This window comes from Lontra canadensis, unplaced genomic scaffold, assembly GCF_010015895.1.
Source record: "Lontra canadensis isolate GAN:19392208 unplaced genomic scaffold, GSC_riverotter_1.0 scaffold30, whole genome shotgun sequence".
NCBI classification, from domain to species: domain Eukaryota; kingdom Metazoa; phylum Chordata; class Mammalia; order Carnivora; family Mustelidae; genus Lontra; species Lontra canadensis.
In genome coordinates, this window is record NW_022631024.1 from 4,065,736 (window position 1) to 4,090,259 (window position 24,524).

General features: G+C 41.5%; 1 protein-coding gene across 3 annotated transcripts in view; it reads right to left on the reverse strand.

Moving 5' to 3' along the window:
* ASTN2 (astrotactin 2) overlaps nucleotides 1-24,524 on the reverse strand; it is an 851,408-nt gene that overhangs the window by 153,603 nt on the left and 673,281 nt on the right. For all 3 annotated transcript variants that reach the window (XM_032865713.1, XM_032865714.1, XM_032865712.1), the window contains one exon: nucleotides 23,826-24,091. In XM_032865713.1, coding sequence (XP_032721604.1) covers nucleotides 23,826-24,091 — 266 coding nt within the window. The remainder of the gene's footprint in view (nucleotides 1-23,825; nucleotides 24,092-24,524) is intronic.

Consider the following 24,524-nt stretch of genomic DNA (forward strand, 5'->3'; position numbering starts at 1 on the left):
GAGGAGGAAGGCAGGGATAGTGACTTTAAAACATGACCCCAGATATCTCTGACATTTCCATCATCGTGAAGTGATCTCAGTTCTCTCCCCTTGGGTCCAGACTCTACAACTGCAACCAAGAGAAGTACTACTGCTTCAATTACTGGCCCCAAGCCTTAAGAAACTGGCAGCTTCCCCATCATGTCTCTGGGGATACTCACTCTTGGAGCCCAACCACCATGCTGTGAGGAAGCCCAGACCACATAGACAGACCACATAAAGGTATTCCAGCCAAGAGACTTAACAGTCCCCAGCCAACATTCAGGGTCATCTGTTGGATATGTGAGCACAAAAGCATTTAAGATAACTCCAGCCGTAGCCACCAACTGATTGCAACCACATGAGAGACCCAGGTAAGAACTATGAAGCTCAACCCATAGAACCATTAGAGAGACTAATAAAGTGGTCACTGTTGTTTTAAGCCAACAATTTCTGGGATTATATGGCAATAAGTTACTGGGACAGGAGGTAATTCACCTCTGAACAATCCTGAAACATTGCTTAGAGGAGGTAGCAACTGGGGAAGAGCCCAGCAAAGGGATTTAGTAAACCTTAGATCTCAGGAGCTAGAGGGCTCATGACACGCATACACACATACACAATGTCACAGATCTCCGATATATCAGATCAGGAAGAGCCCTGAAAGGTGATACTAACCTTCACAATTTTGCAGACTAAGAGGCCCAAAGAGGGGAAGAGACTTGTCCAAATTTACATCACAAGAATCTGGCAGAAAATAAATCAAGTTTTTCGTATCAATAACATTCACTATATGAGACTGCCTTCCTTTGGACCTGGTTTCAAGCCACTAGTTGCTATGCTGCTGGACAGGAAACAACCTTAATAACAATACTTACTGAGAACGTACTAAGCACTTTAATACACGTTATCTCATTTCATCTTACTGTTACCTTATGAGGCAGATTCTGTTACCATTCCCATTTTACAGATGAAGAAACTGAGATTCAAAGGGTACAATAGCCTATTCGAAGTCACTGGCTATAAAGTGGTAGAACAACTTGATTTCAGGTTATTGGATCCTGAAGCCCAGTCTCTCAGTCTTGACCATAATGAGCAATCAATATTCTCAGCAACTAGAGGATGTAGTTAGTACTTAACATTTACTGAGTGCTTACTATAAGCCCAGCACCGTTACACTTTCCATGTGTTACTCCTCACAATAACTCTAAGTATATTAGATATATCAGCTCATTTAATTTTCCCAACAAACCTGTGACATTCCACTTCACATTTCTGCCCAAGGACATAGGGTCGATCAGTGACACAGTCAGTATTTGCACCCAGGAAGTCTAGATCTAGAGCCTGTGCCTCCAAAGACAACCTTTGATGGACACAACCCATGTTTTTTAATGTTATGTATACCTGATTCCCTCCACCTTTGGTGTAGATTGTGATCTCTCACTGGATCCATGGGAATAGACCAATGAAAATGCCATATGTAATTTCCATTTTCGTCAGTCAAATGTCAGCAATGTCTTATGGTTTAATGTAATAGGAGCCGCAGGAATGAATACAATTCCACAGGAGGTGGATATAGAGCAGGAAAAAAGTCTAAGACAGCAGAATTCCAGGGACCCTCACTTTTCTGAGTAACTTGCTATGTGACCTCAGTAAGTTATTTACCTTCTCTGGGCCTTCCTGTCACCTGGAAAGTCTTCAGCTTGTAGACCAGAGGAAACTGTGCATGTTGGGGGGGGCATGGGAACTCTTTGTACTTTATGCCCCATTTTGCTAGGAACCTAAAACTGACCAAAATAAAATAAAGCCTATATTTAAAACCTCCTGCCAGCTAACATGCTTTCTGTAGAAGAGGTCTCACAGACTTTGAACATGCCATGAGTGGCTTCTGAAGAAAGAGCAGTGTAGCATGAAGGGTCGAGACGCCTATTAAGCATATCCTTATTCTAGCCTGGTGCTAGGGCATCCGTCTGTTAGCTCTCATAAGCCTCTCAACAATGTGTACCTGCTGTATGTGGCTCTTACTGTCTGCAGTGATCCTTACAGATGAGCCAGTGTAGAGTCAGAGAAAAGATGGCAGCCCAGCGTCCCCCAGATAGAACACAATAGAGCAGAGTCTCTAACTCTCAATCCCAAGCTTTGGCCCCTGACTTCCCCTGTCCCATGCATCATTTTCACCTGCTAAGTCAGATCGCTCTATGCACAAGGCCACACAGTGAAGGGACACTAACTGGCAAGGATCCATTTCCTATATGAAATTGTGCAGCTCAATGTATGGCTCCATAAATCACAGAAATGACACCTAATTTCCCCTGTCAGGGTAAACTTCTCTTTTCAAGCCTTCTCCACTGAATGATGAGAGCCCAAGAGAACAGCTTGTTCATCTGGGAGATGGGGGAAGACATTTGAAGGCAGCCAAAACCCCCTCTTGCCACACTATTTCTGATAATGAAAAAATATTAGAAAAATAAATAGACACCCCACTGAGATGCTCCTGCATGGGGCACCATCAGCTGTCTGTTTCTCACGATGTACAGAGACAAGATGATAAGGTTACATGATCCTCAAGAAAGGAGCTGTTTTTCTTGTCAGGTCACCGCATATTTCAGTTCTCATCCATCTCATCTAGATGATGAAGTGCTAGGTTTCAAGGTTTCAATGCATGAAAAATAACAGGAAGCATTTTTGAGCAATACTTATATGCCAGACACAGTGCTCATTGTTTGCCAGGCAGAGAAGCATTTTATCGGTACCACAATGCCATGATTTGGGCTCTCCTATCACTCTCCTTATACAGAGGACGAGACTGAGGCCACAGGGAGTTTGGGCTCCTTTCCTTTGTGACATAGTCAGTATTCGCCAAAACAAAATTCAAACTCAAGCTCCTCCCATGCCTAAATGCATCACCACTATGAACGAATTTAATCCTCAGACAAGCCCATATATTACATTGTGCTGTCTCCATGAAATCTTTGAAAAGGTAGAAACTTTAAAAAGTTTGGGTCACGGGGCACCTGGGTGGCTCGGTGGGTTAAGCCTCTGCCTTTGGCCCGGGTCGTGATCCTGGGGTCCTGGGATCGAGCCCCGCGTCTGGCTCTCTGTTCAGCGGGGAGCCTGCTTCCCTTCCTCTCTCTCTGCTTGCCTCTCTGCCTACTTGTGATTTCTGTCTGTCAAATAAATGAATAAAATCTTTAAAAAAAAAAAAAAAAGTTTGGGTCACATATGACTGAGTGATTTGAACAACGTCACAAACCTAGGATAATTCAGAGTTAGGATTCAAACACCAGACTGATTCCCAAGACTGAATGTCTGTTTTTCTGTCCCATTTTTCCTAAAGACTTAACATAGGTGGGGCTTGAGGTGCCTGGCATAGTCTCAGAAAAAGCCAGGGTGGACGGTTAACCTTGTTCTGTTCAGTCCTAAATCCTTACTGGCCCAAACAACACCCCAAAGTGTGTTTCTAGGAATAAGAATTCAATGGGATGTTAAACGATTTTAAAGTTAAAAAAAAGGGTGGGGGAGTGTTTAGAGAGGTGGTCTTTAGGGTCAAATAACTTGGAAAAGACTAGATTTTAAAAAAGTAGATTACGTAGAACTTTCCAGAGCCATTCATATACTAATGGTCAATGGGAGACCCTAAGAAATGCAAAAAACATAGCATTTCCCAAACATCTGAGTCCGTGGAAATTATTTTCCCCCCACATGGCATCTGGGGATCTGGTGCTTGGCAGAATCTTCTCCATATTGTGCTCCTCTAGATTCTAGGCTGGACACAATGCTCTGTGCCAAGAGCTACTCAGGAAAGAGAGCTCATCCCAGCTCTGTCAGTAACTGTGAAACTTTGGCCAAGGCTGTCTTCCTCTCAGGGACTTAGCTATCTTGTCTATAAAATAAGGGTGTTGAATATTTTTATTGCAGAGGCTCTAACCTTCTGGCAACACTATGAGTGCTAGAAGTATTTGTAACTCCCACAGATGCTACTCCAACTCCTGCTAACTCTTCCCCAGGCATCCAGCTCAGGTGCTTGCAGACTAGGCCCTGGACCACTGATGACCTGAGCCCCCCATGATTGGCCTCCTGGCCACAGATTCTGCCACATCCCACTAGGTGGCTAGGAGTCATTTAGAGGTCTTCATGCTGATATCAGGCCCTTCACATCTCTGCTTCTCATTCCAGCATCACCTCTTGCCACCACTATTTTTAGATGCTATTCTCCAGCCGTGCTAGCTCACCTTTAGCCATTTATATGCTATTTCCACTCCTGGAACTCTTCCCCCATCCCATAATTTCCCCCAGTGCCTAATCTGTCAAGTCTCAGTTTGGAAACCACCTCCTTGACCCCGCCCCCCCAAAGCTGGAATGGAACTCTTCCTTTGTAACGCATCTTCTCCCACCTCCCCCTACCATAAAACTTACTCTACTGTGTTGAATTTTATTGTCTGTTTCATTGTTTATCTGTCTTTCCTTATAGATTGTGTACAAATTGAGGTTGGAGCCCTCCTGTCTGTTTTGTTATTTAATCCCTAGCACCTGACATAGAGCAGGGGCTGTAATTGATTAATCAATTGGTCTATCATAAAATAATGAATGTTAAGAAACTTAATCTTGTTGTATATCTTGTCCCTTTTGGCCTTAGCTTAGAAGATTCCTCTTCTGCCCAGGGCCTTAGGATAATTCTGTGTTTTTAACCTTTTCCATGCTTCCATCACAGGCTAACTTTACTTCTAAGACCAGTCTAGGAGATCTAAGAGCCAAAGCTCTCAACTTTTAAAACCCCTCCATATCCTCCTGTAAAATATGGAAGGATTTTTTTCAGCTTTTCACACAAAACGTAGCAAATACCAGAAGGGACCAGTGCAAAATTACTTTGAAGTATCTTTGTTAAATATTTATGCAAACTGCATATTCTACTCTACAATACACTTGAGTAGGTTTTAATATTGAAACAATGAGATTTTCCCCCAAAAAATGTTTGTCACGTTTGATCTCTGGGCCTCTGCCTTCCATAATGACCTGAAGTGCTTACCAGAAATTCAGATTCCCAGGCCAAACTCGGCCACACTGAAACAGAATCCTGGGAGAGCTGATCCAGAATCTGATTTCATATACTCCCAGGTGATTCTTACATACTATTAGTTCAAGAATCCCCTATCTCCTTATCTTACAGCTTTGGATATATCTTGGCATATCATAGTATATCCCCCTGGGTTAAGGTATTCCAGTTTGAGAATAAAAACCTATGGGGTTTTATTTTAATAGATATCTTTCAGTTATCAAATACGGCAAACAGTTTGGCAGGCATATTTGAACAAAATAATCCTGTTGCGTTAGCCAAAGGTGGTGGGACCAAAATTCATTACTTGGCCTAAATTGGACCAATTAGGTACTTTTTTTCCCCTAGGAATTAGATTCAAGTGGCTGTTCATCTGTAAGTGCTTGAACGGGCATGAGATAAAAAGCTAGACTTGGCTATGGGGTCTTGACATCTTAAACTACATTCACAGAGACCAGAACATGTAAGGAGCAGAGAGTAAAAGAAGAGAGAAGCAGAGATGGCAGGCTCTGGAGTTACTGCTGAGAGTGGCTTCCTAGATCTTGGAGTCTCTGTTTGTTCTCTGTTCTTGGGTTACATGAAAAATCAATATATCATTATAGTATTTTCTCCATTTGTTGCTTAGGATGTTTCAGTGGGTTTCTGCTTCTTACCAATAAAAGAGCCTTGACCAAGAGAAGTATAAACATTCTGTTCTTGGCCTGGCAAACAGGGCCCTTCCCACAGAGATGTCCAACAATCCCTCTAGCCTCATGTCCTACCACTGCAGTCTAGCCCCAGTCCTATGTACCAGCTACACTAAACCACTTATAACAAGGACCAGACAAGCAGCAAACTTATGTCAGCCTAAAATGCTTTTCCTTCATTCTATGTTTGGTCAAGTCATACTCATACTTTAAGACCCACCACAACTGCAATCTTCTCTGGAAACTCGTTTTTTATTCCCCGCCCAGAACTGAAGGCTATCATTGCACCTTCGACAACATATCTGCTAGTAAGATACAATATTTTACTGAATTATTGATCTGTATGCCTATTCACTCCACTGAACTTTTCCTTGCCTTATTTTACCAGAAGCTCCTTGCACCAGACCTGGCAGAGAGTAGGTACTCCATAAATGTTCGTTGCATGACAAAGTGTGGATGAGTGGCGAACTCTGAGAAACAGAAGATTGGGAGCTCTTCAGGTGTCTAATCTGTGTTATCCTAGCAGGCCTTCTTAGTCACCAGGGCAATAGATTCGCTTACATTGTTCTAAACTATCTCCAGATCATTTGTCCTGCCTGTCACTGAGCTGATAGCAATTGTGAAAGTAATGAATAGCAGACCAATTATGAGCAACAGGAAACATCAGTTATAACTCCAGGGAGAAGACGCAGCCATCTCAGTAGCCTCATCCATCTAATCATGAGTCATCTTCCCAAGGCATCTTGCCTTGTGACCTTGAACTGCCAAGGGCTTCTTAGTCTTGTACAAATCCAAGTTCTTCAGAGAACGGCTCTGCCTCTTAGCCTGTCTCCTACAAGGCGTTGCTCCTGGCCCACTTAGTCTTAGAAGGGAAAACCTGGATGGAACTCACACTTTTCCTAAGGGAAGCTTTTAGCCAAGGCTCCCAGCCCCACCCAACAGGCAAGACCTGTCTTCTAAAGCCTGCCGTCCTTTAACAGATAGTAACTCCTCTCCCCTGTGGTGAGAACATCTGGAGATGAGAGGCGGGTGGGAAGGTTTCAATTGGAAGATTTGTCCAAAATTGTGGAGTTTATGTCGCTAAATGTTAGCTTAAGTTAATGGTGAGAAAAGGACTGCAAAGTTTCCCTACTGTGGCCACTGGTGACCTCATTTTTCCAGTACGCCCATTTTCCCTTAGGAGGCATCTGAAGGAGGTAGTCGCCCCAGCTGATGAGGCCTCCATTTTTGGGCCTGTGGGTGGGGTCAGGGAAAGAAAGGTCAGAGGACAGGAGGGGACATGCTTAGTCTAGACTCAAACTAAGCCCATCTTTGCCTTTGAAAGGGAGACTTAGAAATTTAGCTGGGGGAGTTATGAAAAGGGAGATACCTATCCCATTCACTATAGTCACATTTCCATCATGGTATATTGGGACTCTGACGTCTAGATCCCTTAACCTATAAAATGATGTTATACATGCTGGAGGGACAACAGGACATGAAGGTTAAGGAACCAAACCCCTGGGTTCAAATTTTAGTGTTATCACTAAGCAAACTGACGAAGTGACTTCAACTCCATGTTGCATTTCCACAAGTATAAAGTGGGGGTACATTAATGCCTACAGCAGTAAGGAATGTTTATGGATCATTTGTAAAGTACCTAAAATGATGCCAGAGCTATACATGTCTCTACACACACACACACACACACATACATATATTTGACAATTATATGAATGTTGATAAAGCCCTAAACTTGGATATTCTCTACATTGAAGCAACATACTTACTGTGAATTATTATTATCTATTATGAACATAGTAAAGTTATTATTTACAATTACTTATAGACAAAAGTTACTCTAGGCACATCTATCCTTAGAATAATTTTTACTTTTTAAATATTTTTTTCCATGGGGAAAAATAAATTACTAGAACCAACTGCCAAAAAGACATTAAGATTATCTTTGCCTTTGGGGAGGTATGCCTTTCCTAGTTTCTGTGAAGTAACTACACGTCTGGTTTTTTAATCAAGGATGTCTGAGGGTAAGGAAATTACTATTCACTGTATACCTACTCTGTGCTGAATGTTTACTCAATGGCAAGTGCAGAAGCAGAAGAGACAAGGAGGAAAAGAAAGAGAAGGAAGGGGAAGTTGAAGATGTAGGAAGAGGAAAGAAGCTGGAACTAACATTGATCAAATTTTTAATCATACTAGGCATTCCTAAAGTGATTTATATACATAACATTAGCTAAGCTAACAATAATTCTACGAGTTAGATCATCCTCAGATTATCGTCATTGAGATTTAGAGTAATTAACTTATATCTCCATAGTATGTGACAAAATAAGAAGGTACGCCTAGGTCTATCTCATTCTTGAACCTTCATTCCTTTGCATCTATCATCTTATGTAGTATCCAGAACCATCATAGGAAGCAAATCTTCTTATAGACCGGACACTGGAACTCAGGTAGGATAAGCTCCTTGTGCAATACTATCCAATAGGTAAGCACAAAATCTGAAATTCAAATCTAGATCTAGTTGACTCCAAAACGTGAACCTTCTCAATGACATTTCACTAAAATGCCTAAAATTTCAAAATTTCACTGATCTCTGTTTACCCTGAATATAGATAATACCACCTGAATATAAAACACATATTAACTTATATATATATACACACACATACATACACACACCAATATATACCTACTACGTGAACATATCTATACCTATAGTTTCTCCAGAAGCTTCTCCAGATTCCTTCAAAATAAATATTGGAAAATTTGAGAAAAAACTATGAAAGTAACAATAGGGAGGGATGGGCAGAACATCACTAATGTGTATTCCTCAATCCCAAAGCAGCTACCATGCTTCCTTTTCCTGGCATCCCCTCTATTTTTGAAAGGAAATAATAACTTCTGGTAAAGATTTGGGCTGAGCAAACTAAATTTGAAGGAGTCAGGCCCAAACTCTTTTAAGAATAGACTGATGCTCTTAAAGAATTGAGAACAGTGTTTTGGATTGAGTTAACAAGGTCTTTGTTGAATCACTCCATAGCTGTCAGAATGGCTATTATCAAAAAAGGTAAGAAGTAACAAGTGTTGGTGAGGATGGGAAGGAAAGGGAACACTTGTGCACTGTTAATGGGAATGTAAATTGATGCAGTGCCTATGAAAAAAACAGTATAGAGTTTCCCCGAAAAACTAAAAACAGAACTACCACATGAGCCAGCAATTTAACTTCTGGATATTTATCCAAAGAAAGTGAAAACACTAACTCAAAATAGATATGTGCATCCCAATGCTCACTGCAACATTATCTATAATAACGAGATAAGGAAACAACCTAAGTGCCCACGATGGGAGAATGGATAAAGATAGTGTAGTGTGTGTGTGTATGCAAACACACACATGAATATCGTTTAGCCATAAAAAATAAAATCTTGCCAGATGAACATGGATGGACCTTGAACACATTATGCTAAGTGAAATAAGTCAAGAAAAGAAAGACAAATATCATATGATCTCACTTATATGCAGAATCTTGAGGAAAAAAAAGCTCACAGATAAAGAGAGGCTGCTCAGAGGCAAGAGACTGGGGTGGGGAAAATGGATGAAAGAGGTCAAAAAGTAGAAGCATGCAGTTATGAAACACTTAAGTTATGAGAATGTCACGTATAGATTTGTGACTATAGTTAAAAATACTGAATTGTATACCTGAGAGACGCTAAGAGAATAGATCTTAAAAGTTTCCATCACAAAAAAAATTTATAACTATGTGATAATGGATGTTCATTATTAACTAGACTTATCATAGTGATCATTTTGCAATGTGCACAAATGTTGAATCATTATGTTGTGTACCTAGAACAATATACTGTTATCCATCTATTACATCTCACTAGAGGAGGATGAGGAGGACGAAGAGGTCTTTGTTGAGTTCTGAGACAAGAACTTCAATTAGGTAGTGGAATAACTTTCAAGAAGCTGAGAAGTGACTAAGAGTTGGAAACAGAGCAGAAGTTTCACCACCAAAGAAAAGTGAAGAAAAAGATAGTGACAGGAAAGACTGTAGAATCCAAGAAAGGTTATTTGATGACGCAGTAGGCTGGCCTATGTCAAAGTGCAGAGAAAGGAGCCGATGATGAGGCAGTCTCTACAGCCTACATGTTGAAACTACAGGCTATAGAACCTGAGAAACATGTTTAAATCCTGGCTCCAGAACTATTGGCTGTGGGACATTGACAAGAGATTTCTCCTTCTGAATCTCAGTACTTTCACCACTCAGAAGTTATGCTTTGAATGCTTACTATATACATGACACTAAAGACAGAAGCTATTGTGACCAAGACAAATCCAGAAGTCTGGAAGCAAGAGACTTGGATTTTATCCTTAATTCTGTAGGCAACTGAAGCAGCCTCTTGTGTTCTAACTTCTTTCTTCATAAATCATATATCATTACGAAGGACAATAGACATACCGGAGTTCTTTCAGAGGCTAATAACCAAGATGGCTGGGGTAAAGCTGAGTCAGATTTAAGAACAGAATGATTTCATGGAAAGTTATTGAAGGAACGGAGGATGCTTACCAGAACTAAGACCTAAAACATCTCCAAATACCCGAAAAACTGTCACTTAGAACCAGGAGAGAGGACAGATTTTTACTGATCTACTTCTGTGTGCTAAACATTGCTACTAAGTACCTTACCTAGATTATTTTTCATTAATAATTTGTTATTTTAGCTACCTTAGAAACAATTCTATAAAGTAAACATTGTGAAGCCCATTTTACTGGTGAGAAAACAGAATCCTAAAAACTTCAGTAACGTGACAAAAACACAAAGGAATTTTGTACCAAAGCTATTAGAACCCTCATCTCTTTGATTCTTAAGTATATGTTCTGTTCAGTAAGTCAATAGGTAAGTCTCTTTCAGTATAGTTTTGATGAATGGAACTAGAGACAAGGATAGGAAATATTTAGGAAAGTATTTTTACTCAATAAGCAAAACATTCTAGTAGCAAGTGACCAAGCTGCTTAGGGGTTATTGGGCAAGCTTTACTTGGAATATTCAAATACAGACTCTTGTAGGGTCTGGTAGCAAAGATTTAAGTAATTGACTAGGATAGAACTAGATGCCTGGATAACCCCTTCCACTTCTGAGCCCACCTGCTTTTTCCTTCTCATAAGCATTATTTTGATCATAAAATAAAATAATGAAATGTGGAGAAGGAGAAAGGAAAGGAAGAGAAAGAACAGGATGGGAGGAGAAGACAAGTAAGAACTTGTCTATATTCAGCACTTACCATGTACCAGGAAGAAGGCTAAGTATGTTAGACGCCCATCTCACTAAATATAATAACCTCAGAAGTTAGGTATTATTATTATTAACCCCACCTCACATCCAACGGAGCTAAGGTTCAGAATTCCTTGCCAAAAGTCACATAGGAAACAGAGCAGCCAAGACTTGATGACAGATTTGACCAGCATCAAAAACAAACTCTTAACTACTAGATTAGAAAGCTCAAGTTATTCTATTAGACCACCTCAGTCTATGGGTATATCAATACTGGTTGTGGGAGACCGCCAAAAGATCACACCTAGTCAACCTTCTAGACCTAACTACCAAGTTACAAGAAATACAGAAGCAGAAGAACATGTTAGATGATACCATAGGGATTCAGTGAGCAAAATCTAGGCTGGGGGGATCTCCACTGGACAAATGACCAGTTTCCTTAATAAAATAGCACAAGGAATAAAAAGAGAAAGATATAAAGGAAGGAACCTATACATTAAAAGAAACTTCCTTATCAACAAATGATAGCGTTTGGATCTTATTTAGATCCCACTTTGAACAAACTAGAACAAACTTGTACCAAAAATAATTCAGTAAATATGAACAATGATTAGATATTTGATGGTATCGAGGAGCTGTTAATTTGGAGAGCATAGTAATGGTAATGGTATTGACGCTATTTTTTTTTCAGCCCTTATCTTTTGAAAATATCGACTTGAACATTTACACACAAAATAACAATATCTGAGATGAGACAGAAGGTGACATGTTTTGTGTGAGTTGATCACTGTTGCAGCTGGAAGGTGAGAGGTATATGGGAAGTTCATTTCACTAGTTTCTCTGTTCTTGTATATGTTATAGTTTTCTAAACTGGGTTGTTTTGGGTTGGGTAGCAGAAGACCCAGGGAATTTAACAGTGTCTTCCAAAATGAGAAAATGTGGAGATGAAGCTGAAAAAGAAAAGCAACATGTGGTCCCAGGAAAAGCCCTATTCTTCAAGGTTTTCTCTTCCTCCCTGGACCTGAGTTTATAGACTGAAACCCTTCCACTCAGAAACACTAGGAATAACATCACTCTGTTGTCCAGAGAAGGCACTGCAGAGACTGACTCTGTAACCGTACAAACTCACGCTGCTTTCAGCTGCATCTGCCTGGTGAGTTGTGAGACACATCTGGAACAACTTTTTGGTTCTTAGAGAGAAACAGAGGAGAGAGTAGAATTGTTTGTGAATTCTTTCTGGGTCCTTTGCATCACTGCTGACTGAAGTTGTCTAATGACCCAAGAGGAGCCCCCAGTGAACAGGGCTAAGTTCCAGAAGGGATGGGGCCTACAGCCTGCTCTGTTCCTGGAAGCCCAGCACCGCCCTGGCTGGGGCAGTCTCTGCATGATCATGTGATGGATGAATGGTTGTGGGTGAACTAGAAAAGGGATTCCAGCTCTGGTTCTCATATGTGTTAGCCCTTTTAGGCTTCAGGGGGTAGCTGCCTTTTATGAGCCTCAGTTTCCTTATCTGTAAAATGGAGATAAATACTGCTACCATCATAGGCCTCTTGAGAGGATTAAGGGGGCCAGTGTATGTGAAAGCACCATGAAAGTAAATTGGTAACTCATTCACTTTCCACTCATTGAGAACTTTTCTCATTGAGAACTTACTGAATTTCTACTATGAGTCAGGCACGATATCAGAAGGTGTTGGTGCAATGCTGAGCAAAAGTTTGCCCAGACCCTGGTCTCGTGGAGTTCACCCCCCTAATGTAGAGGACAACCATTTGACTCAGTATCAAGAAAGATATTCTAGAAGTGAGGAAACAGGATGCTTGGGGTCACTAAGCAAGCTGTTACTGGGAATGTTCAAATACAGAGTCCACTACATTGGCAAAGTAAAGCAGAAAGGAATCAAGAAGTAGACTAGGGTTGCACTACACACTTGTCTATGCCTTCATCCCTGAGTCACCTGCTCTTCCTCCCTCACTGGCACTCTGTTATCACAAAATAAAATAACAAAATGTGAAGGAGGAGGAGACCCAGGCATTAATCAACTACAAAACATAAAAGTATAGTTAGAAACTGAGAAGCTCCTGGTGGCTCAGTCGGTGAAGTGTCTGACTCTTGATTTTGGCTCAGGTCCTGGTCTCAGGGTTGGGAGACGGAGCCCAAGTGCGAGTGCATGGAACCTGCTTAAAATTCTCTCTCTCCGCTTCTCTCTTTGTTTCTCCCTTAGCCCCCACCTTATTTGCAAGTGTGCATTCTCTCTAAAAAAATAATAATAAATAATAATAATATTTAGAAATGTTGATAACCACTATGGAAGAAAGATAAAAAAGGACTCAAAGTACATAAATAAATGGGGAGCTTATCAAACCTGGAAGCTTCCATGGCATTCTGGTATAGGAGTAGCAGTTAACTCAGAAAAGGAGGGGGATGGGTGACATGCATGCCAATTAGAGGGAATAGCATTTGCAAAGACTCTTTGTCATGACAAAGTATAGGCTTTCCAGAAACTGGAAGATTGCCAGTGACTAGAAAATAGAAAGCAAGAAGGGTAGGGGTAAGATGAGTTTTAAGAAGTTGGAAGGGCCAGCCTAAGGAGCTCCATGCAGGCCCCAGTAAGCACCTCCGCCTTGATCCTAAGGAACCGGAAGGCAGTTAAGTGTTTGAATGAGGAAAGTGATGAAAGTATGTTTTAGTTTTTGAAAATTTCACTCTGGCTACAAGGAAGAAAATTAACTAGAAGGAGCAGGGATCATTGTTAGCCAATGGGAGGCAATTACAATAGTCCAGGCAAAACTTGAACCAAACTGGGTAAAAGTGAAATTATTTGAGAAGTTCTTAAGAAAAAAAAAAATCTATAGGATTTGATAGTGGGTGGCAGTTTTGGGGGGATGAGTGCAGGAAGGAAAACAAGTATCAAGTATATCTCACTGGTTTCAGAATTACAAAAACTGAGATAGAAAACACCATCAAAAAAGGCAGTCTTTTATGGCAACTGTAGTGTCTGCAAGACTTATAAATGAGAAGCCATTCTATTTCCATCGGATGAAGGGATTCAACCCTGGAAAGAATGCAAGTGAATCAGTATAGACAGTAGAAGTAGCCAATTTTTTCAAAAATTTTGGATATTAGATAAAGAAATGAAGACACCATTGCTGGAGAAGGTAATACATAGTGACAGTGTCTTCAATATACATTAGACTTCCGTTTATGATCATTTAAAAAGTTGAAGGGAAGTAGCTAATAGAGAGTATAGCAAAATGAGAAAAAAGGTCAGGTGTCCAAGTCAAACCATGGTTCTACCAGTTCCTATTTCTAAGAACTAAGGGCAAGTAGTCTAACTTCTCCATGCCTCAGTTTACACAATGGGGAAATAAAGACAATAATAATACCCACCATATGGGGTTCATGAAAGGGTTCAGTGAGCTAAGTAAATAAAGGGCTTGGGCTGAGTTCCTGGCACAACTGAAGTGCTCAGTAAATGATTGTTATTAAAAGTACAAGGGAAAGACATTATACCATTCCCTTTTTTATCACATTTGCTAACTGAATTCAATGTCCTATAGGGCAGGGGTAGGGAGAGGACGCCCTGTGCTCTGACATGCAAAAATGTTTGCATTTGCTAAGTCTGTATGTCTCTGATGTCTTATTGAAGCTGGTAGTCTTCTGGTCGCATGAAATAGCTACGTTTTCCAGTTTTGCAAGTAGGCAAGCCAAGCATTAAGTTCCTCTTTTGTAATTGACCATGAGCGTGTTGAGTAATACGCGGATTATTTCTCCCTCTTTTCTTTGATCTTCCCTCTTGCCAAGGACTGCCTGAGAGTCTGGTTTCTGGCCAGTGCACCTCCTCAGAATGCACAGAGATGGAGAGGAAGTGGCCCCACAATAGCAGAGATTTAGGCCAGATTAAAAGTACTTGACTTTCCTAATCCCTAAACAAGGAATTCCCTGAAGGAACTTCAGAATGAAAGAGACATATGAACCATGGTTTTAGAGAGTGGTTCTCAAGCTCAGAGTGTTTCAGAATCACCTAGGAAGCTTGTGAAAATGAAGATTCCCAGCCTCACCCCACCAGAGAAAAATAATCGGTAGGATGAAGCCAGGAACCTGACTTTTTAACAAATGCCTCCTCCATCTCCATCCTGATTGATTCTGAGGGACTTGGAGACCCTCTGAAACCCAAGTCCCCACATCCCACTAGGTACTCTTGACCTCACTTGTTCTGCTTTGCTTTTTTCTTTTTTCTCTTCAGCTTCTAATATACAATATTATTTACTATTCTGATTGCCTTTTGTCTCCCACTTATGCCCCCGTAGAAATTAAGTCTCCAGATGGTCGAAATATATGCCTGTCCTGTTCTCTAATGTATCTCAAATGCCCAGAATAGTGCCTGACCTAGAGGAGACCCTCATAAATATTTGCTAAAATTATTTGAATTGAGTTCCCACACTCCCAGCCATCTCATAGATGAACTTCTGTAGTGGGAACCCTAACTGGTCATCTTATATAAATCTTCTACAACATTTGGGTCAAGAACATTTAGGAAATGTGTGGATGCCATGGATCTTTTTTGCTGGGAAAAAGAATTTGATAATGTATAATTTGGCATAATTTTCTGAGAAGAGATCCAAAGACCCTTCAATATCAGAGACCTGCAGTCCCCAAATTAAAAACCCTTTGTTATTTTTTAATTATTATTAACATACAATGTATTATTTCTTTTAAGCGTACAGGTCCGTGATTCAACAGTTTTTCACAATTCACAACACTCACCGTAGCACATACCCTCCCCAGTGTTCACCACGAAGCCCCCCCCCGCCCACCCCTTCCACTCCAGCAATCCTCAGTTTGTTTCCTGAGATTATGAGTCTCTTCCGGTTTGTCTCCCTCTCTGGTTTCATCTTGTTTCATTGTTTTCCCCTCTTTCCCTGTGATCCTCTCCCTTGTTTCTCAAATTCCACATATCAGTGAGATCATACGATAATTATGTTTCTCTGATTGACATATTTAGCTTAGTATAATACCCTCTAGTCCCACACAGCTCGGGTCGCTGATACTCACCCTTCAATGGTTGTTGCAGTCAATCACCTAAAGTCACATTTATTTTTATTTTTTAAGATTTTACTTTTAAGTAATCTCTACACCCAACACAGGCCTAGAACCTACAACCCTGAGATCAAGGGTTGCATGCTCCACTGACTGAGTCAGCCAGGTGCCCCTAAAAGTCACATTTAGTGATGTCTTTCCTTTGACCCATATCTTGAAGGTGGACTCCCCATTGTTTATAAGGTTCCCAATTGCCTTGATGCAGCATTCAAAGCTGCCCACAGCTCTGCCCCCTGCACATCTTTTTTCCAATTTGATCTCTTCCCGATTTCTCAGACTTTGTGCTACAGAGTAACTGATGAAACACATAAGCTTTAGAGGCACCTTGGTGACTCAGTCAGTTAAGTGTCCCATTCTCAATTTCAGCTCAGGTCATGATCTCAGGGTCAGGAGATTGAGCCCTGAGTCAGGCTCAGCACTGAACGTGGACCCTGCTTGAGATTCTCTCTCCCCCTCTGCTCCCCCACCCCCACATGTGCACACACTCTCTTAATAACAAAAACATGCACATAATCATTAGGGACAGTCATCCCAAGCTTGAATTCTGACTGCACAAATCACTAGCTATGTGATCTTAGATAAATTACTTATCTCTGTAAAGCCTCAGGTTTTTGCTTTCTAATTCGTAAAACAGGCATTAAAGTACATACTCAAATGTGTTAGGGGGATAGAGTGAGATATTACTGATATAGAGAGAATGCATATTAATACACACAAAGCACTTAAAAATGCCAGGCATAGAGTTAGCATTCAGGAACTGTTGAGTTTTGATCTTCTCTGTTCTATATGTTTGGCATATAGTATTTGACATAACTTTCTTTCCCCTTCCTTTCTAATATTCCTTGGTCTAGACCAAGGTTTGTCAAACTTTCTTGTAAAGAACCAAAAGTAAATGTTTTTGGCTTTGTGTGCCATACTCTGTTCTGTGGCTCTTACTATACCCTGCTGTTGTTGCAGAAAAACAGCCACAGATGATATGCAAATGCATAGCTATATTTCATAAATGTTATTTATAAAAACAGGTGGCATGCTGGATTTCACCCCCGGGTCGCAGCTTTCCAACTCTGACCTGGGCTAGCTTTGGAACTTTATAGAACTAGATTCAAAATTCTCTGAGTCTCAGCGTCCTCATCTATTAAGTAGAGATCATAATAGTACTTTCCTCATAAGGTGTTGGATGATTAAATGAGATAAAGCATGTAAAGCCCTCAGCACAGTTTTTGGCCTGTGATACGCATCTCATAGATGGTATTATTTTCCTCATCAACAGACTTGCCTCAAGCTGTTCCATGATCGGCCCATATCCACCTTGCCTGCCCCAAGAATCTTTTCCAGACTCTCTCTGAGTTTCTTTCTCCCACTTTCCTAACACTGTTGGAATGTCAATTGTATTATTTGAAAATAAGTCATGCATGGATGTAACATATGCAAGTAATTATAGTTACTTATGTGGCTCTTCTGCTTCATCCACTAGACTATGAGCTCCTTGAAGGCACAATCTGTGTCTTATTCCCTCTCTCTATCCTGTTTCCTAGCACAGTATCTGGCACACACCAAGCACCCAAGGCCAGGAGATGGTGGCAATGGTGCTACAGCAATGGTGACAGCGCTTGTGATAATGGTGGTGGTGGCGGTGGCGGTGGTAATCATGGTGGGGGGAGGGGTGATCTTGGCTGTTAATTTCTTTTCAAAAAGCAGTCATTTGGAATTCTCTTCTCAGTGAGAGCCAAGAAGTGTAAATAGAGCAAACAAGTCCTTCTGGCAGAGAGAGAGGATCTGTTGGAAGGTCAGACAACCACAACAAGACCAAAATTATACATGGCTCTTCCTAGAGCAGCATGAAAAGAAAAAGAAAAAACAAAACAAAACAAAATTCACATGATTGGAAGTCAGGAGATCTGAGCACTAGGAAAGAATCCATCTGTATAGTATTTTACAGTCCTCAAATTACTAGCAAAGGGTGTCTGGGTGTCTTAATCTTTCTATGTGAGAGCCCTGTGGGGAAAGTTATGACTACCCATTTTACAGATGAGGAAACAAACTCTCAAGAGAGATGAAAGACACTGCTGAGGACAAAAACAGTGCCTAACTACTTCAAATTCAGAACTGGCTTTGTGACTAAGGGCAAACCATTCCTCATCTTTAGGTCTTACTTCTACTATTTGCAAAATAAAAAAGCTGGTCTGTAAAATAAATAGGATATGATTTTAATATCCCCTTCTACTCATAAATGCTGTCACTGCCCTAGTACACCTTCCTCTTCCTAATATTATTTTAAGGATAAAACTGTTACTGTCTCTGGATGGGAAATAAATTGCAGGTCACAGGATGACTCTTCTAACCTCAAAATATTTCCCTTATTTTCAGGGTAAATGTTAGGTCTGACCTTATCACAGCACCAAGAGACAGCGGGGGGATAAAGTGAGCCCAGAATTCTCATGTACAGATAAAGAAACAAAGACCAAAACAGTAGATGCATTTGTGTCCAATGTCATATAAGAGTCAAGGACAGAACCTAGTTCAGATTCCAGGTGTCCCAATCCTCTCGTTCTTCCAAAGAGAATTCCCAACCCCAACAGGGATAGAGATTTATATGTGTACTCTACAAATAAGTAAAAGTAAGGTCACCCAGTAGTCAATGGCAGAGATGAATTTCTAATCCAGCTCTGTCTGGCTCTTCACCTTGACACCATCCTGTCTCCCCTACCGGAGCCTCTTCTCCCTCACCCAAAGGCTAAGTTAATAGCCACACAAAGTCTTCTACATTAAGCACTAGCTGTGCTATAGCTTTGGGCTTTGTGGGGTCATTTAACAGGTGGAGGAGGAGGTTTATGTATTAATCAAACTGTCCATCACAAAGAATTTTTTCCTGCTTTCCTTGTTCTTTAAATCACAGCATGACATGTAATGAAGTGCTCCTTTCTGACTGAGGCACAAGGCATCATCTTTTGAATGCATTTATGGAGATGGACCCAAGGAGATCCCAACTGTTAAAGGATCTAGTGTCTCATGGTCCCCAGGGCTAGCCAGAGCACATGCTAACCCTGGTCCAGAATCAGAGGCCAGAACTGCCTCATAGACCTCATATAAGTCACACCCCCCACCGACACTTCCTGACCATGCCGTAGAATGGAACTCAAGTTGACTGAGCACCTCAAATCACCCAAGGAGTCAGGAATTCTTACATAGAAGAATGGTTCCATTCTTCATCGGGAGGTCTGTAGGAGAAGAAAATCCTTTTACACATGTGTAACTCCACCTATGGTATCCCTTACCAACAAAATATGAACTCCAGCAATGTTTATAAAGTAAGAAAATGCTCTTATAATCCCTCCATTCATGATCTGCACTTTTGGGTTAACCGGTGACCTTTCCCATGCAAAAACACAGCTCTTACTCTAAAATGTCATGTCCCTAGCACTTAAGGCATCTATAAAGTTATTAAGTACTACTTAGAAGAGGACATACCAAAGGAATCATTTAAAAAAGAAGGGTCAAGTTTAGATAAATATCGTTTTTATCATTATCACAGAAAATGTTTGTCCATCACATTCTATGTGCCAGGTACTATGCATTCATGAACTCATTTGATCTCCATAAGGACCTCATTTCACAGATGTGGGAACTGAGGTTTGGAGAAATCACTCAGCATCACACAGGGGACAGGAGACTGAAGCAGGATTCTAAGTAGAGCACAGAGCCTGAGCGGCCTGCTTCCACTTAGAGAAAGTCTCTTGTAGGAAACTCAGAAAGTAACTCACTCAGCCTCTCTGCCTTCTCAGGAAAAGAAAAACCCACAAAGGAAACAAAGACTTGCCCCAGCCTTGTGTCTCAGTGTCAGAGCCCAGGCCAAGATTCTTTTGTGTTTTTATCCACGTGTCCTCCACCCCTGGCTGCAGAAAAAAGAGAAGAGATGGAGGAGCCATGGGAGAAGGAGTGATGAGGTCTGGGGACGAGGCAGAAAACAATGATCCCAAGGACAGTGGCCGCCTTCTCATCACACCAGCCTCACTCAGTGGCCATATTCCCCTCCTCCACATCATTTCCACACTTACAGTCGGCCTGTCCCACCCACTGCTACCTTAGCCTTGCTCTACTGGAAAGGCCTACCGTATCACAGCCCCTAGGCTGTCATGCACCTTTAAAAGGACCTACCATTGGGATTTGGGGCCAGGGAGTAGAAACTGGAGCCTCAAGGAAACCAGCTCATCAGCCAGCTCTAACATTTCTGAGTGGGGATGACCAAGAGGAGGACAGCCTGTAGCTGAGAAGATGGCACTCCTGCCTGTCTACCTGCCCAAACTCTTCTCTGGCTTCCCACTGCTGGGGCCAAACTCCTCACCTCCATAGCCTCTGCAGCTCTGCCTCGCCAGGTCCTGCCTCTTGGTCCTCAGTACTGCTCATGGAGCTGCCCTTTAGTCTGGCCCCTGCCCCATGGGATCTCAGTTTTTCAGGGAAATGGGCCATGCCTGCTCACTCTTCAGGCCTTCACAGGAGTTGGGTCTTCAACCTTACTTGTGCTCAGGCTCCTCCCCCTCTCCCCCCGACCCCCGCCAAACCTAGTCCTCTACTTTAATTTATGTACCTGACCCCTCAAAACTCAGTTTAAAAGACACTTCCTCAGGGAAACCAACCCTAACTCCACAAGACTTCCTAACACACACTTTCAACCCACTGGCCTGGTCTTCTCTTGGTACTTTGCAGTCTGTCTTGATTTGTGTGATTGTTTCACTAATACCTGTCTGGTCCACAAGTCTGTAAACTCTATGAAGATAAAGACCAAGTCTACTCGTTGTCCACTTCACTTCTCAGGGCATGACATAGTACCTGGCATATAGTAAGTACTCACAAATACTGAATGAATGAATGAATGAATGAATGAATGAATGACTAGTACTCCAAGAATTCCAAATCTCCCGTAAGGAGAACAGTGACATCTAGTGACTGCATTCACACTGGGGCTTTTCTGATAGCATCCCACCAACTGGCCTTGAAAACATCTCCCTGGATTTCCGAAGAAATGGGTGTTTTGATCATGCCGAGAAAGCTGGCATAGAATCCAGACATGGGGGAATCTGACTCCTACGCAAGGAGGAAGAGAACCGCCACTCCTCTTGCTACCACATGGGCCAAGAACACATCACAAAAGTCCTGTGACTTAGCTAGGCTGGTGCCATATTACAGATGAGAGGAGTGTGGCCCAGAAGGGCAGCACTGGGCCAAGATTATGAAGCAGTAAATGAGGATTTTCATTTACCTCCCCCACCGAGTCCTGGAGAGCTCAGCCCCATGCAGCTAACCATGAGGCTTTGCTCATCCACACTAACAGAATACTGGTCAGACAATCTTTGGTATTCATTGGAAGTTTCAACAGTCTCCTCATAGGTCTCCCTCTTTCCACACTTGCATCTTCACAGTCAACTCTCACCCTGAAGCCAGAGCAGGGAGATTTATTCATATCTGACTTTTTGTTTTAGTTAGTGCGGAGACCTCTGACGCATCGGATTAGATCATCCATGAGGCTTAGCTTGTGACTCAAGGTCATTATAGCACCATGCACGGTTAGGCTTTATATATTCATCTACTTTGTGTTCATTAATTAGCTAATTTTAATACTTCAAAAAAAAAAAAAAAAACAACCTCCCACAAATCCACCACCCAAAATGCCGGGTAGGAACATGATACCTCCATGTGATGAGGGCTCCCTCATGCCATTGCCCTGCCTCCTCGACTCAAGACTGTTATTATCCTGAATCCTATGTTGACCATTTCCTTGATTCCTTTTTTAAATAGTTTATAGCACCTGTATTCATTCAAAAAATGTAGTGTATTTGGCGTGCATCTGTTTTAATTTAAAACAGGGGAAAGGGTATCACACTATATAAAATATATCTTCAGGATTTACATTCTTCATTTAATATTACATTCATTCTTCTCATATTTAATGACACTATAGTTCATTTGTTTTTGTCTCTTGTAGATTATTCCACTGCATGTATATTCCTCTGTGCACTTATTTAACTGCTCTCCTACTGACAGTCATCTGGGCTATTTCCAGAGGGCTCCTTCTGCTGCATGAATCTAACCCTATCAAATCTGTTGTGCATATCCTAAGCATCTCACTCCCCTTCAGATGGGATCCAAATTCAATGAGGTAGTTTACAATAACCCATATGAGCAGGTTCCTTCTGACCTCTCTGGCCTCATCTCTGCTTTCCTTCTATCTCTTGATCTTAGTCATGGGATGCCTTCCAGGCTTTGTACAGATCATGTTCTCTTCTGCTTCTGGTCATCTACCTGACACTCTCCCCATGTCCTTACTCTCATCCCCTTCTCTCCTCTAGGAATCCCTACCTGACCATTTACCACCTTCTAGCACTTAGTCCAATAGAACACTATGGTAGGAAGGCATAATCCATAGCAGCCTGATGGTACTGGTCAGGGATCTACCAGACCATCTTCTTTGGGCCAAGGGCTATGAGGGATTTGCTGCAGAGGGAAAACTGGGGACAAAGTAGAGACGCTTTATCCACCTTCCTCTCCCTAACTGAAGGAGTGGCATCACTATTCTTGGCTTTATGGATTGGGATTCCTGTAAGACTGCATTCAGAAAAAGTGTTCCATGAATACAATTTTGCAAACCAGTGAACAAATCATTTATATGGTCTCTTCAAGCCCAGACATGCTGCCATGGGATATGAAGGATGTAGGAAGAGGAAAAAGAGGAGATACAATTTCACAATTAAGCACATAGGCTCTGAAGCAGACCAACTTTGAGCAAATCAATAAACATCTTCAAGGTTTCCTCACTTGTAAAGTGGACATGACATTAGGATGAACCATATGGAATTACCATTTTTTAAAAAAGTATTTATTTGAAAGAGAGAGAGAGAGAGCAAGCAAGCATGTGCACAGGGAGGAGCAGAGAGAAAGTTTAGCAGACTCCTTGCTGAGCTCAGAGCCTAACATGGGGCTCCATCTCATGACCCCAAGATTATGACCTGAGCCAAAACCAAGAGTTGAACACTTAAACAACTGCATCACCCAGGGGTCCCTGGCATTATCATTTTTTATAAATAAGAAAATGATCAAATGCTGGCAATTTCATATAAGTTAAACCAATATTTATACATAAATCAGATCTGCAGGGAAGATTAAATGAGATAATCCAAGTATAATATTGAGGCAGAGACCTTTAGGTTTTTAACAAACCCATATATCTCCTTCCCCAGACCATCAGATAGAATATATTTCCCTGTTTTTATTTGCAGACAGGGAGCTGAAATGATATTTGTCATTTTCAGGCTTGGCACACGTAAACTTCTCACATATGAAGCCCCAAGTACTTTCTTCTTCCACAGCAACTATGGGAGCATCAGGTTGATGAGGGCACAAGATAGAATAAGGTGGGTCTCTGAACCCCTTCTCAGAGTGAAGCCACTCATCATCAAAAACATTTATTTGGGACTCTGTACAAACAAGAAATAACTTCTATTATATTAAGCCATTGAGATTAGAGAATTTATTGTTTATAACAGCTATATATGTACTTAAAATATGGTAGGGGATCAATAAATGTCAGCCATCACCATAATGGTGATGAAAGACAATCCCAATGGACAAAGGGCCCACAACGGCAAGAGGGAGGAAGACTGGTACTTAGATGTGACTTAGTGGCAGTATCAGGCGAACTCACCTCCTTGGTACCATTGTCTTGGATGAGGGTATAAAGTGGTACCACACGGTTGATTTCTAGCAGCACTGGCGTGGGGCTCAGCTGCTCCTTGCCTGGTCGGCGGCAAAGGTGGCAGGTAGATGGACAACGGCCTTTCTCCTCACAGCGGATCTCCACACCTGAGATAAGCTGGTCATCCGACAGCATTTGGGCAGTCAGCAGCCCTGAGAGGTAGGTGATGAAGGGCATGGACTTGAGTTCCTTCTTGCTGCCCAGCTCTGTGGTCTCTAGAGAGAGAGAAAGAGAGAATTCAATATTGTTCAAAAGGGCAGACTCTTGAACCCATAGGGTCCAATGTGCCAAGGAGGTAGTATCCCATGGAAAAGAAAAAAGATGATAGAGTGGTTTACTCATGATGTCTTGGAAAGAGCACTGGCCTGATGACTCAGATGTCAGAATGGTGTCTTGTTTTACTCTTCCTATTAAGCAGCTCCTTACTTTCTCTGGGCCTCACTTTTTCCATATTTAAAGTTGACTGGTTAGATAAGAGGACTCTTCAAAGACCCTGCAAGATGTAACCAATCAAAGATATTTTCTCAGCAAGAAATTCCTGTCTACTGTCAATTTAAACAAATTCTACATTTCTTTTGAAAACTTGCCCCAGTCCTATATTTTCCATGAAGTTTCATGTGATGGGGAAACACCAGCTAAAGTCAATTT